This window comes from Aythya fuligula, chromosome 5 (genome assembly GCF_009819795.1).
Source record: "Aythya fuligula isolate bAytFul2 chromosome 5, bAytFul2.pri, whole genome shotgun sequence".
NCBI classification, from domain to species: Eukaryota; Metazoa; Chordata; class Aves; order Anseriformes; family Anatidae; genus Aythya; species Aythya fuligula.
In genome coordinates this window covers 31,874,936-31,888,892 of record NC_045563.1, presented here as the reverse complement: position 1 = coordinate 31,888,892, position 13,957 = coordinate 31,874,936, and the positions used below count along the sequence as shown (strand labels likewise).

The following is a 13,957-nucleotide window of genomic DNA, read 5'->3' as shown; positions in this document are numbered from 1 at the left end:
CCAAAGGCAGAACCATGCAAAGCTAACTATAATATTCAATTCCTATAATTTGTGTTTTTTTTTTTTTTTTTTTTCTAAAGTAGTTCTTTGTTACCTTGATGTCAGTTTGGACACAAAATCTGCAGAAGTCCAACCATCTGCAAGAAGTAGTCACACTAGACTCACGACAATACGTTTGAGACCTTTCAGCCTCAGATCAAATCTAGACTCTGACTTGAATCTGTCTTAGGCACAGAGGAGCCAATCATTTGATTTCTTAAAAAAAAAAAAAAAAAAAAAAAGTGCAAATGAGGTACAACTCCACAGGATTTGCAAGCATTGTCAAATACAATACCTTTGCATTGTCAAGGCCACAACGCTGCCTGAGGATTTTTAATCTTTCCAAGTAAACCGAAGGCCCCACTTCCTCCCCATTTGTGTTTCCTATAGATGAAGATACAGTGTGGGTAGAAACAGGAACACATGTTCCTTCCATCTGAGGAGAAATTCCTGGAGGATGGGGGAGGAGGAAAAAAAGTAAAGAAAAAATAAAATATTAAAAACTCAAAAATAACCCTTCTTGATCAGTTGCTTCAAGTGAGATGCGATAGATGAAGAATCAACCAATCCATAGACTAGTAAACTCTTTGCATTTTCACATGCATTAGATCATTTCCTTGAAAGAGCAACAACTGAAAAGCGAGAAAAGAAATGAAGACATTTAAGCAGCAGTAGAGCAGCTCCAGAAGTAGCGCTGGTGCTGACAGCTGGAGAAGGAAGGGTGTGCATGGGAGGGAGAAAGATGCTGATGCAGATCAAAAGTAAACAATAGAGGGAACTCAGCAATTACACTGGCAGGATGGAAAATATTTGGAGCCTTCTCTTTTTCTAAGTTCAGTAGTACTTCTGGCAGACCTCACCACTGATTCTAAACTCTTTACTTCTTGTTCAGTTAACTTGAAAGGTATTGCAAATTCCAGTTGAATCTGAAATAATGCTTTCCAAAAGGCATGTAGTAGAGAAACTTTAAACACTTTGTTAAAAGACTAGGAAAGGACTTCACATTAGGAGAAAAACTTTCATTCTGAAGTGAACATCAAGTTACAACGCTTAGCGTGGACAGGGATTTGTTTTTACTAGTTTACTGCAAGGGTGTTTAAAATAGATTTGAGAATTAAAGTGTTTATACTTGGTTTAAATAAAGCCAAGCTCACAAGACAGACCAATATCCTTCATTGTATTTAACTATTACAGTTGGGGAAAGACGACAAAACTGGGGCACAAATTCGAAGTGTTAACTGCCAAACTAAAATTTCTTGGCTGTACAGAATTTTAGAACATAATGCAGAATTTTCTGTTCTATCTAGTCAGACACATTTATAAGGTTCTGAAATAAGCTTTCTTCTCACAGTAATTCACAATGCAGGAACAGGAGAAAGAACAGTAGCTGAAGATTAAAATCTCACAGGACAGTTAGATACTTGAAGAAATAAGTGTAGTTTTGCCAGACTGTATCAGGTTTTACTGTTAGCTAATCATTTGTCACATTCCTCTCTAACACTGCATTAGTCATTTGTACTTATCTGCAACGAAAATACTCACTAAAACTTAAAGCATGTTTAACAGTAATTTATACCATATAGAAGTTTACTTGTTGAAAAGGAGACATCTGTTAAAACTTTCAAATTCCATAACAAGCAGAGCTCCAGCAAAAAGCCTGCCGTACCGTTTTTGTAATGAAAAGGTGAAAGGAGAACCTGACAGCTGCTGCTGTTACAAACCAGCTGTATGCCTTCCAGAAACAATTCTCGATACCAGAAACATGAAACATATGCTAATGTTTAATACACAGTACAAGACAAATTAAAACAAATTAGAACAGCTGTTTTATCAAGCGCCTTTCAGATATTTTCGATGCAGTGTGACAATGGTTATAACAACTTTCTTATAAACAAAAAAATGTGTAGTCTCTGCAAACGGTGCCTCATGAAGCAACGCAAGTGCTAAGAGAATACATAAATTACTTCAGAATACCATAAAAATTTCAAATATTTAACATGGCACATGCAACTGCTCTCCTTGTATGATGTCTGCTTCTCATAAATCAAATTGTGTTGCTATAAAATATACCTGTAGAAGAAGGAATGCGTCCTTTCCCCTCCCGTTCTGTTTCTATCAGCCGGAGGCCTCTTTCCACATAGCTCTGGAAGAACTGAGATGAGTTTTTCAGGAAGGGCTCAATGTCTGCATCAGAATATTTCTTTTTGTATTCATATAGCTCTGCCAAACCCTGGGAGAGAAGAGTTCCTGTGTATTACTACAACTGCTGTATACACCATTCTAATGCATCATGCCTTCTTCCTTGCAGGAAGAGACCAATTACCTCTTTAGTGTTCTCCTTGGAGCCAATCTTCTTAAATATCTCTGCCAAAATATCATTCACTTTGGCCTTTGAAGCTTTTTCCTCCTAAATAAATAAAGGGAAACTTCTAAACAACATGAATAATATAAACTTCTCTTAAAAATAAAGGGCAGCTAGACAAATCCACAGTATGCTCAAACCCGTTAGCTGGATACAGAGCTTCAAAGATGAAGAAAACCTTGAGGTGACTAGGATTGTTGCATAGCCACTGTTTACACAGAATGAGAGTAAAGACATCATCAAGCTGTAAGCATGCTTCTAAGAGACCAGTGTTTAAAACCTGTTTTGGGCAGTGTCAGCTGTTCGCAGATGAAGTACAGTAACAAGCAGTATCAAGCCTGTGCTGCATACCTGAATGTCTCAGAGACCATCTGATCCTGAAATCACCTGAATATTGTGTGCATATAACAGAAACACACTAAGTTCCCAAAACCACCATAGAAGTGGAACTAGGAAAGCACTTCCAACGTTTGTTGTATGTTGGACAAGTAAGTACTACTTCATACTCCACAGTCATTAAGCTTGTTCCTTGAGTAAATTGCCTTACATTCCCTCTTCCCACCATCACATTTCTGTTACTTACTGTGCGAGAAGCCCCTTTTTCCGTATCCTTATCAGCTTTGCTTCCAGTCTGGTCCATGGAGTGTTTCATTACTCTACATAGGTGAGCCTCCAGCTCAGACTCATTTTTGTTGTCTATCATCGTTAAGTGATCTAAGATCTGAAGAAAAACAGGCAAAAACTTTATAGAACACATTAACATCCAATTTCAAAGCAAATAACTAGCACTGTCTCTGACCTTGGGCCCTTTCAGCTTGCACAGGGTGTGAAGCAGAGTCTTCAGTGTCCTTATAGGAAACTCACTCTTACACTGCTTCAGCTTCTCTTTGGGAAAGACCTTCATGAAATTGTGGATATCCAGTAGAATCCGATCCAGATTGATGCTATTAATAGTTTCCGGAAGAAGACGCACCATTCTCCACAGACACTGGAATGACAGGCTTACTTAGAGCAAGACAACTCATGGAAGAAGCATTTAAGTACTTTAAGAGCAGATTATACAGAAGTATCAATGAGTCATTTCACTCTGCTACTACATACCCTGACACATGCAGCATGTCTCTCAAAATTTGTTTAACTGGTACATACAGTCTTTGTAACTAGCTGCACCATGTCCAGGTCCTTCTTTAGCAACAATACATAAAACTGTATGCGTTAGTGCTGACCTCACTACCAGTAACAGGAGACTGAATGCTTTGTGCTAAGAAGTGTCAGCAGATAATGCATGCATACTAAGTACATCTGAACAACATGCTTTCAGGTTTAGCCTTATTAAATTTTTAATGAGAAGAACTCAGTCTTAGTTCCCTAAACCATGCTAGTTACAAAGGGGTGTTGTATGATAAAGAAAAAAAAATTACATCCATACTAATAAATGCACACATTTGTGTGTCCCTTCTGCCTAAATTTAAGCCAGCTCCAGCCTGGGATTCTTTGAATGCATAGTACCGTGCTGTGCCTAAGCAAATAAATCCAGCAGGTGACTCCTCTGTAGGGAGTTTACACACAAACTTCTGCGAACTATTAGTGGATGTGACTATTAGCAGATGTAAGCTTAGCATACACAATGAAGTCACTGCATGTAACATTTAATAGAATTATAAGAAATATTTCAATTTATGGTCACTTTTTTTTTTTTTTTTTTTTAAATATATCTGTTTTTTAAAGTTAGGTTGTTGATTCAGATAAACCAAATGTTTTGGAGTTTGAAATCTCTATTAAAGACTCACCTTCATGACAAGCTCTGAAAACTTAGGAGAGCTGGCTGTTGCTAGTAGACTGTCTTGGAGCAGAACAAGCAAAGCACTAGAATGAATAAATTCAGTAACAGAATTACACAGGGAAGTGCTACACACAGATAAGATGCCAGTTCCCAAACACAGTATCACACTAGAGACTGGGGCTAGTCCAGCAGTTTATGTCATGTTGTGTAAGAGCTCTTTCTTTCCAGTACTTTACAGGAGTTTAAGAGGCAGTATGCTGACCTACCAAGCACACAGAATTGCACTAAGCTAGTTCACTTAACCTGCCTTCAGCAGTAGAGATTGTGCAGTCACGCTCTGACTGCCACCAACAATCAATGACAACTCTTTATTAACTAACTCAACAATTTTATATACATCATTCTTTCCTTATAAAATGACTAACAAGCACAATTAGATCACAGAAGAACAGGTGAAGAGAAGCAGTAATCACAGTTTGTAACTTCCTTTTTCTTGTTCAAAATATACCTTAAGATGTTGGTCTGATCAGACTTTTCCAGAACTTTCACTACCAAGAGGTTGACTGATCGGATGACCTGTTCACCCTCCTCGAGGTCTTCAACCCGAGAATCCAGCATTAATGTGATAAGACCGTGCATTAGGTCCTTCAGTACACCAGTAGAAGCCTCTCGAGCCAGACTCTCTATCTGAAATAGCTACCAATTGAGGACAAGATTAGAAGATTTCCCTGCATGAAATACTTCAATATAAGGATTTCACCACACTACCTAATCCTTTGACATTCCTGCCCCACCCCTCAACATTAAACAATAAAAATGCAACTAGGGAGGTTACTTCTACTAAATGACTTCTGAATGTACTTCAACCCCCAACTAAGCACTCAAAAGGTAAGGAATTAGTCAGATGGTCCATTTGCCTGCAACTTCCACACAGAGATCACTTGCTTTTCTCATTAATTTGTAGGTTAAAGCCTTACCGATATCATGCTCCCAATAATACAGCTGTAAAGTTTCACTATTTCATCTTTGTCTAGCTTCTCATCTGCCATGTGTGTATTGTAGATTAGCCGAAGCTGCATAAACGTAGCTATTAGAAATTGGTCAATATGTCCAGACATTGCTTCTGCTTTGTCCTCCTGTCTGAGGACCTCATCAATCTAAGATTTAAAAACAAAACACCCAAGTACAGTGAAGTCAACATACTGAAAACAGTGCAAAATAACTGTAACTTGAAAACATTTCTGTAAGAAAGGTCTTGCCCTTCCAATCTATTTGTCAAGGCATTTCTGTTCTAAGCTTTTACCTGAAACCAGTAACCACAAATTTCTATTGCTAATCCCAATACAAAGTATTTCTCTTTTATAGAGCTGCAGTTCTATCCTGTACAAATGAGAACATTACATGCTGCATTACAGATTCTGGAATTAACAGCTTCATAAAATCTTCCAGAAAAAAAACACTTCTACATATTTAAAGCCACCCTATAAACACATAAAAGCTATGAGGGAAAATACAAAATTCTTTTGCTGAGGACCTGCAAAACAGTTTACATTTAAAAGTTAAGCCTCATTCCAAGTCTGCTTTTTCGAACTTTTAGCATAGGTATACATACACTTGACAAAACCAAAAGACGTACTGATTTTTTTTCCCCCTTAGTGCTTCTCTAAGTTTGATCAAGCAAAATTTTTATTGCTAAAGCGAGTCAGATGGCCCCTGTGCACTTAGTGTTGTCATCAGGGAGATTCTGAGCAGAGCCCATGTCACCCGACACAGTCGCTCCACCAGAGTGCAGCTCATCACTCTCGCAGATAAATAGTTGAATACAGTATGAGTAGTTGCTACCTTAGTTCTCTTACCTGGGCCAGAGCCTGGATGCTTGTATTTATATCACCACTGGCTACTTGGGAAATGACGAAGTTGATAGTAGAAGCTGTATTACTGTGCATGTCATCAAAGTGTGGGGACACAGCACGGATCCTAAACAGTTGAAGAAAACAAGATTTTGTTACCCTTTCTCCAAAGAGTTCTGGTTCGTACTGAACTGCTATTCCCCAGTGACAGTTTAGAGACAAGAGAGAAGGATTTCATCTTCACAGGGGACACTGAAGGCAGAAATCATTTGTAGCGTGTCTATTGCACTATGTAAAGACACTGATAATACATTTAGAAACTCAATATTGTCTTAAAAAACATGTAAAATACAAAAATGAACAGAAATCAGTGTCTCTTCTTATTAGAAAAAAAAACTTATCCAGACTTTAGAACAGTACCCCCTACTGTCACTTTGACATCTATCTTCGAACTAGTTGACTGTTTGCATTGTTATGTAAAGAGGTTTGAATGTACAAACCAGCACGGTCATTTCAGCTTCTCAAAATAGTTTCAAGTAGCCCTATGACTTCATTAAAGAGATGCAACTAGACTCACTTGGGCTCAGGAATCAGAACTGGCTCAAAGATGTCATCTAGTTTGTGCTGTACAAGTGCTGGCATCTCACATTTGACAGGACCATTGTCATTTTCAATTTCATCAAGATCCAGCTGGAATTCCCGTGGAACTGCATGTGATGTCTCAGAGTGACCGCCCATGTTGCGATTTTGGCTACAGAAACCAGGAGAGAGGTGTTAATTGTATATACAACAGGCATGAGTACTAGCACTAGCATCCACTGGTAGCCCTAAAGTTCTCATAATAGAATAGCACAGATTTTGGAGATATGATTTTATTCGAGCCCCTTAATAATCAATCCCCTTTGCTATTCCCCTTATTAAAACATTTTTTTAATAGGGTCAGAAGAGTAGCTGCTAGTTGCCTTCTTAGTAATGCTCGTAATACAACCTGAAACCCCCCTACAGCAGTGTTAGGTACACACTGGTTCATTCTGAAAGTGTTCCAGCACAGCTTAAAGTAGCATGAATGGAATACAGAGTTAAGTTTCATGGGGGGCTTTTTCAACTGATGAATAGGATGCATATGCATATGGGAATCTTGCAAGCTTAACTGAATGTAGGACTCTCATTGTCCTTCAGAACTAATGTTTTGTAGTATATCTTTCAACAGAAGTGTTCTAGTACGTGATTCTCAACAGGGACTTTTATTCCAAGATAACAAGCAAGTGTTAGAAATACTGTTTCTGAGCTTTTGTTTCTAGTACTGTTGCTCCAGGCTCCATGACTCACACATGCTCATCCACTTCTGCACTATTTGCCTGCCCTAACAAGAACAGGGCTCAGTAAACACCAAATGTAACGTGTAATCCTAAATTCTCCCAGCATTTTCAACAGCTACCTAGCCAAAGTGCCATGTCTGCCTGCACTTTGATCTACAGTTAGCTTTGTAGAAACATGTATTTTTTGTTCCTTACTTTCATTTAGATCAGAGAATGTAAATAACCTAGAGTCAGCCTTGATAAACCTGTCACCCACAGGAAGGCATGACCAGGATAGAAATTAAAAGATAAGAGCCTTGCTACCAAGGAGTTAGTGGGCAGTACTTACATCCTATAAGTGCGATACATAATTCTGTCCATGGAGAAGCAGTGAAAAAAGGCACAAGACCATTTAGAAAGATTTAAAGACAGACAAGACAAAAAAAATTTTAGACATTTTGCTTTAAATTATTTGGCCAATTTTCACAACATGCAAAGATGATGATACAAGAACTAAAATAACATTGCTGGACATGATATTAGCACACATACTATACCAGCTGCAGACCACAACGTATCATTACATACTTGAGTTTGGAAGACATGTCCTCAACTGGTCCCTTCCGCAGCATGCTAGCATTAGCGCTGATGTTTTGAGCACGCTGAGGTTTCTCCTCTACTTGTCTCACGGGAGCTGCTGATGGTCTCTTGGCTGATCGTTTTATTCTCTCCTCCAGCATGCTCATGTCTTTTTCTGATAGCTACAAAAAATAATGCTTTCACTTAGTTTGAGTTGTGTTGAATTTAGAAATCTTGGTCATTTATAGGAGGTATACGCTTACTACCTCAGACTTAGATTTCATAATACCAAGGGTAGCTCAACACCACCATTTAGCAGCACTCTGTCAGGGCCACTCTGTGCTACCAGATACTCCTGAAGGTGTTAAATTAACCCATGTTAACAAGCTGTAATATGGAATACAGCCAGTTCTAGTCCACAGTTTCCAAGAAACAAGTCATTCTGAATTCAAACCCTGGCACTACCATGTACTTCTAACTGTTGCTCGTGTTGCTGAAAAACCAAACTACCCACTCACATATCCATATCCCCTGTTAGGAAGCCCAGTCAATGTTTTAACACTGTGGACCCTGTCACAAAAGCCAGGGTCCTTCTAGAGCTGGCCTATTGAATGTACCCATAACTCAACGTGAAAACAAGGTAAGCCAACTGAATGCTGCAACTCTTGCGGTGATAAGAAGCATATTTATATGCTTATCTACAGGACTGAGGATTACCAGTAACAACATTTGAGCAAAAGTAGCCTGGACATTTTTGTGGGTGGTACTCTCCAGCACTTATAAGATGTATAAACCTTTCTGAAATGCTGTGGATATAGGGACTAGGCAGGGCATTCTGAAGCTGACAGCAATTCTTTTCTTAACCTCGAAAATCTGGAAATGGACTATGCAACATAACACTCAAAAGGAGGCAGACTGCACTCCGAACAAGAGATCTAAAATAAGAAGTGAATCTAACAGGTTGAAGAAAATGCAGCATTACTTCACATAGAGATTGCTACTAGTGAAAGTAACAGAGAATCACATTAAACCAATTTCAATATAGCATCCTGAATTACTTCAGGAACCAGAAAGGGAGTGTGGAGTCAACAGCCTTGTTTCCCTGCTCATTACCATCATATTCCCAGCAGTTTAAGTGTTGCTAAAAACATTATTGAGAGAGACCGCAAATTCAGAGAACAGAACAGGAGAAAGTGGTCTAAAAGCTCTTGACTCAAGTTAGAATTCAGGATACCTGATCTGTTATGCACAACAATTGTAGAAAACTCAAGAAACTGGCTTTCCACCGCTCGAGAATGGGGGACCAGCTTATTTTGGAAACTGAGTTTTGCTACCTTTAACTTCTGCTGCATTTATATAACATGGATAAATATGATTTCCAGAAAACAAAACAACAGCAATACAAAGCTACACAGGACTGGCACAGACCTTCAACACGTAAGTGCAGTAAGATAAAGCAAACAAACCAAACTTACCAGACTTCAGCTGCTAAACAGCTTGTGGAGATAGGCATAGGAAAAAAAAAAAAGCAAGCCAAGTACTTGAGGAAGCCTCAACAACTAGCATTTTTTTTGGCCAAGTTTATCCAAATCTCATTTCAAATCACAAGGATTCCAAACTCTGTAGCAAGTTGTTCCTTACAAACTTCTTAATTCCTATTAAAGGTCAGTGTTTTGCTCATTTCTGCAAATTTTACTTTTCATTCATGAGCAACCAGGTTATAAATTTCACAGTCAGGAAAAAAAATAATCAACTTTTAGGGTATCTATGGTATAGCAAGTTATTCCCAACATAACAAAAATGCTCTTGACACCAACAGCAAAATGTAACATGACCCATCACAAGAAAAACAGTGCAAATCCCTACGCAAGCGTATGGATTTGAACAAAAGGACGTATTTCCAGTTACACTTACATTTCCAATCAGCTTGAATACTTGGTCACCATGAACATTATAGACAGTCACAATGGTGTTCAGTGCAGCATTGCGCACAGTGTTGTCCCTATCACCAATGTGAGTTGCCATTTCTTTCAAGGCTTTCCCTGGAGTTGGCTGGCATACATTCATGCCATATGATTCAACCAGACATCCAAGCTCTTCCAGGCACTCTAGAGGAAGAAAATGACACACACATGCAAATTTAAAGCTGCTGGGAAGAGAGCCCTCAGATTTCTGTGCTGCTTGCACAATTTGAATGTTCACTGTAGAGAAGCATGAATCACAATGCTGAATTTCTTATCAGAACAGTAATTTTTGCCCTCCCTGTTGATAGATACACACTCTCCAGGTGATTCATGGGGCAAGTGGCACAGAGATAGCATGTTAGAGCTGTCGGTCATCCCCATACCATTGCAAATATTTCCTATTACCATATACAAGCAATGTGATGTTTAACTTTACATCTAGGTAGCTTAGACAGTTGTGAGCTTACAATGTTGTTTTATGCATAGAATTTAACTCTCTAGTTATATCAGGATGAGATATCCCTAAGGTGACCAGAGTGGTCTGAACTACACAAACACCATATGATAAATAATTCCCAAAATATAATTAAGACAGATGTGCAGTGTAGAGATACTTCTTTTCAAAGTTCTGATCAGTTTATCCGAGTCCCCTAGTCACTTGGACAATATTCTCATCACCATTCTCCCTAGTACTATTTTATTAAGACAAGCATACTCAAGGGAGACTATCTTAACATTGATAGTAATTTAACAGATTGTTGTACCTCCCAAAGACACAAAATAAAGATTATTCTCCTTTAAAATCTACACCCCGTAAGGATTATTTGCAAGTGCACAGAATTCTACATACAGGGCAAATCTCATGTTTCACCAAAAGTTATGCTGGCTTTTTGGAATACTAAACCATACAGTTTGAACTACTTGCAATTGCTCAGTTCATAATGCTATTTCCCACCTGCACGCTGTTTTGAGTTTTTAGATTTTGTCCCCTCCATGATAAAAGTAAACATCTTGCTGGCTGGATATATGAGACACATCCTGTTCAGAATGGCACGGACATCTTTGCGGATGACATCTTTTGGTTCTCCTACCTAGAAGAAAAGATTGGCATGTGTGTGGAAAATACGTAACATTTTCAACAGCCTCATCTTACCATTGATGAGACAGTCTAAATAATGTTAAGAAAACCCAAAAAAGGTTTTTGCATCAAGAATGGTTTTGCAAATGCCTTTTAAAGTCAGATGTGCGATATATTCAAAAAGAACAAATTACTGAGGTGTTTGACGCCATCCTATGTTTCCCACAAAAAATAAGGTTAACTTAAACAATGAAAAGTACCTTTAGGATGAGATATGGGATGAAAGAGGATGCTTCATTTTCAGTAAGGTGATACTCTTCTTGACTCAGCAAATTGAAAAGCAATTTGAGGTACTCAAGTGCTTTCATGAGAACACTTGTGTTGGTATCGAAGAACCGCAGGGTCAGCCACTTTAAGATCAGATCCAGGCAGCTGATGACTCCATCTTTTTCACTCTCCAAATGCTTGAAGTGACAGGAAAAGAAAAAAAGGAGGTTGTGCAAAGTGTAACTCTGTTCAAGATGGCAGATATAAGGAAAAGTTATGCCTGTTAAAACTGTCTACTTTTACTGGTTGACTCCTAAAATTTCAAGTGCTCACTTTTACCTTGTACAGCTTTCTGAAATTCTATGAAGTCTCCAGTGAACTAACTCATTTTTTCCTCTCTCAAGAAACAGTAAGGAATAATTTTATATGTTGTCATCCACTATCACAGATCCAAACTTACCTCAATCATAACAGCCAGTGCTTTGTTGTGGTGCTGAAAGTCTGCGTGAAACATCTCATCCTGTAGCCATTTGGCCACACAACTGGACATCTGAGTCTTCAGCTGCTCAATATATTCATCACGAGGAGTAGTGAAATTCCACTTTAACACCTACAAAAGCCAGCATTTAGAACTCAAAGCATGCAGTACCTTCTGTTCTTGAAATAACCTGCAAGTTGCATTGCTTTTAATATTGCTTCAGAATCTGTTTTCAAAGTCTTCTCATCATCAAAAGGCAGTGGGGAAAAGTTTGGTGGTGTTTCCTCATCTTGGCTTATGTGAAAGATTATGTAGAGTGGTTATCTTTAGGCTGTTACCTTAATTATTACCAGTTACTTTAAATGGTTGTTTTTAGGCAAAATAGGCCTATTCACTAGCAAGTAATCGATAAACCCTGTGTTTTAAATAACAGAACTTCCACGGATAAGACAGGCTTTATAAGAAGTGCTGTTAAAAAAAAACAAGCATGAAGAATTTACAGTGGATCTTACAACTCTAGAATTAGTTATGTGAAAACAGTCGATTAACTTGATACCCGAGAGAGTTCTCCACTGAATGAAGTTGTAAAAAGGCCTTTGTGTTTTACAAGAATGCACAAAATTCAGGAAAAACAAAAACACCACAGTAAGACTGATACGGACCTGTGAAAGTCAACCAGACAGTAGAAAAGTCAATCCAAAGGATGGACAGAGCCTAGTACTTTCATGCCCTAGCATGTTTAACTAAGTACCAGAACAAAAAGGAAGGTATGAGGTTATACTACTTCAAAACAGGTGAATACATCCATTTTTTTTTCCTCACCTTCAGACCTTTCTCATCTTTCATTCTCTGTTCTTTCCCATTTGGGACTATGATAAAAATAGGACCCGATTTATCATCATCTTCCTTCAAAGTAGGCTTACTTAATACTTTCTTCCCCTGTACACCCTGAAAAAAAACACAACACAAACACAAGGTTTTAAGAGGCAATGCAAGACACATACATGCCTTAGGCAAGCAATTGCAAGCGTTAGATACCAGCCAACCTCATGCTGCCAAGGTGTACAAGAGCCAGAGAGAAACTAGAAGAGTAACATTGATTAGAATTTTAGAAGTACGTGCTCTGCTGCTGTGGAAGCAATACCCATGACAATGTGCGCAATAGTACTCCGTGAAATATGACATGTCACTCAACCAGTGCACTAGTCACCCACACACATCCCTAAAACCCAACGTGGTACCTGTTTGACAGATTTGTTCTTTGCCAGACTGGTATTGCCTTTGCTGAGGCTTGTATTAGTTTTGGACAGGCTGGTATTGCCCTTGGACATAGTGCTATTAACATCTGACTGCTGTAAATAAGCCACAAAAAAGGCTTTGTTGTTAGAAAGATTTACTCACTAGAGCTACTATTCCAAAATTCCTATGAGTTCACAGCAGAGGCATTAATTCTGGCATCAGAGTTTTGACAGATAAACGTATTAACCTAGGCAAGCCTATAATATCCTTCAAAGTTTGATTCATTCTTTTCTGTCATAAATCTGGACCTGTATCAAAACTGATCTCATTACAGCATTACTTTCAACAAAGGAGGCAACAGGACTGTAGAACAGGTTTTCTTTTTGTTGTTGCGTTTAAAAATTAATAGCAGAAAAATTACTGTAACAAAGCAGAAACACCTAACCACAATTCAAATGTAAGCCACAGCTGAGGCTATTACTATGCATTTAAGCATCTTCCTTCTCCTGTGTGAGAGCGCATTTTATGCACCCTACTGTAAAGGAGAGATTAATTTCTTCCAATACATGGGCTCAAAACTACTGTACCAAGTATAATGTTGGAACTGCAATAGAAATAGTGAGTTCTCAATTGCATGAAACCAAAGACATCAAGCATATTCAGAACATGGAGTAAGCTGTTCACAAAACTGCATTTGTGCCAACAGACTAATTCAACAGTTAATAACAAAAAAATAGTGATGAAGTAGATGATATGGGAACACAATTTCAGAAATCAGACAATCACAATAATTCTTAGTAAATGCAGTCCCTAGCAAGGGCTATACTCTTTTTTTTAAACTTATAATACGTTAACAAACTACATCTACTAACTTAATTGAACCGATTTCATACAAAATGCAATCAGCATACCTTAGCTTTAGAGGAGGCACCTCCTGCTTTGGCTTTTTTGGGATCAGGCTTGGATTCCATGGTGTTGGACCCTGAATCTTCAGCAAAAGCTGGAAAAACAACAGACCAT

At 38.4% G+C, this 13,957-nt stretch overlaps 1 protein-coding gene and 1 non-coding gene across 3 annotated transcripts in view; both read right to left on the bottom strand.

Moving 5' to 3' along the window:
* The window catches only part of CKAP5 (cytoskeleton associated protein 5), a 47,988-nt gene that overhangs the window by 2,592 nt on the left and 31,439 nt on the right, over positions 1–13,957 (bottom strand). Inside the window, exons 27-44 of one of the 2 annotated variants that reach the window (XM_032187640.1) lie at positions 13,849–13,937; positions 12,521–12,646; positions 11,681–11,830; positions 11,214–11,417; positions 10,831–10,966; positions 9,826–10,019; positions 7,921–8,093; positions 7,682–7,705; positions 6,612–6,785; positions 6,041–6,161; positions 5,162–5,341; positions 4,693–4,880; positions 4,192–4,267; positions 3,201–3,389; positions 2,985–3,122; positions 2,363–2,446; positions 2,110–2,269; positions 335–489 (exon numbers count right to left, since the gene is read on the bottom strand). In XM_032187640.1, coding sequence (XP_032043531.1) covers positions 335–489; positions 2,110–2,269; positions 2,363–2,446; positions 2,985–3,122; positions 3,201–3,389; positions 4,192–4,267; positions 4,693–4,880; positions 5,162–5,341; positions 6,041–6,161; positions 6,612–6,785; positions 7,682–7,705; positions 7,921–8,093; positions 9,826–10,019; positions 10,831–10,966; positions 11,214–11,417; positions 11,681–11,830; positions 12,521–12,646; positions 13,849–13,937 — 2,561 coding nt within the window. The remainder of the gene's footprint in view (positions 1–334; positions 490–2,109; positions 2,270–2,362; positions 2,447–2,984; positions 3,123–3,200; positions 3,390–4,191; positions 4,268–4,692; positions 4,881–5,161; positions 5,342–6,040; positions 6,162–6,611; positions 6,786–7,681; positions 7,706–7,920; positions 8,094–9,825; positions 10,020–10,830; positions 10,967–11,213; positions 11,418–11,680; positions 11,831–12,520; positions 12,647–13,848; positions 13,938–13,957) is intronic. The other variant, XM_032187642.1, reaches the window with a different exon arrangement.
* On the bottom strand, positions 5,881–5,991 carry LOC116490416. The gene has a single exon (XR_004253373.1). It is a non-coding gene; the product is annotated as a small nucleolar RNA SNORD67 (small nucleolar RNA).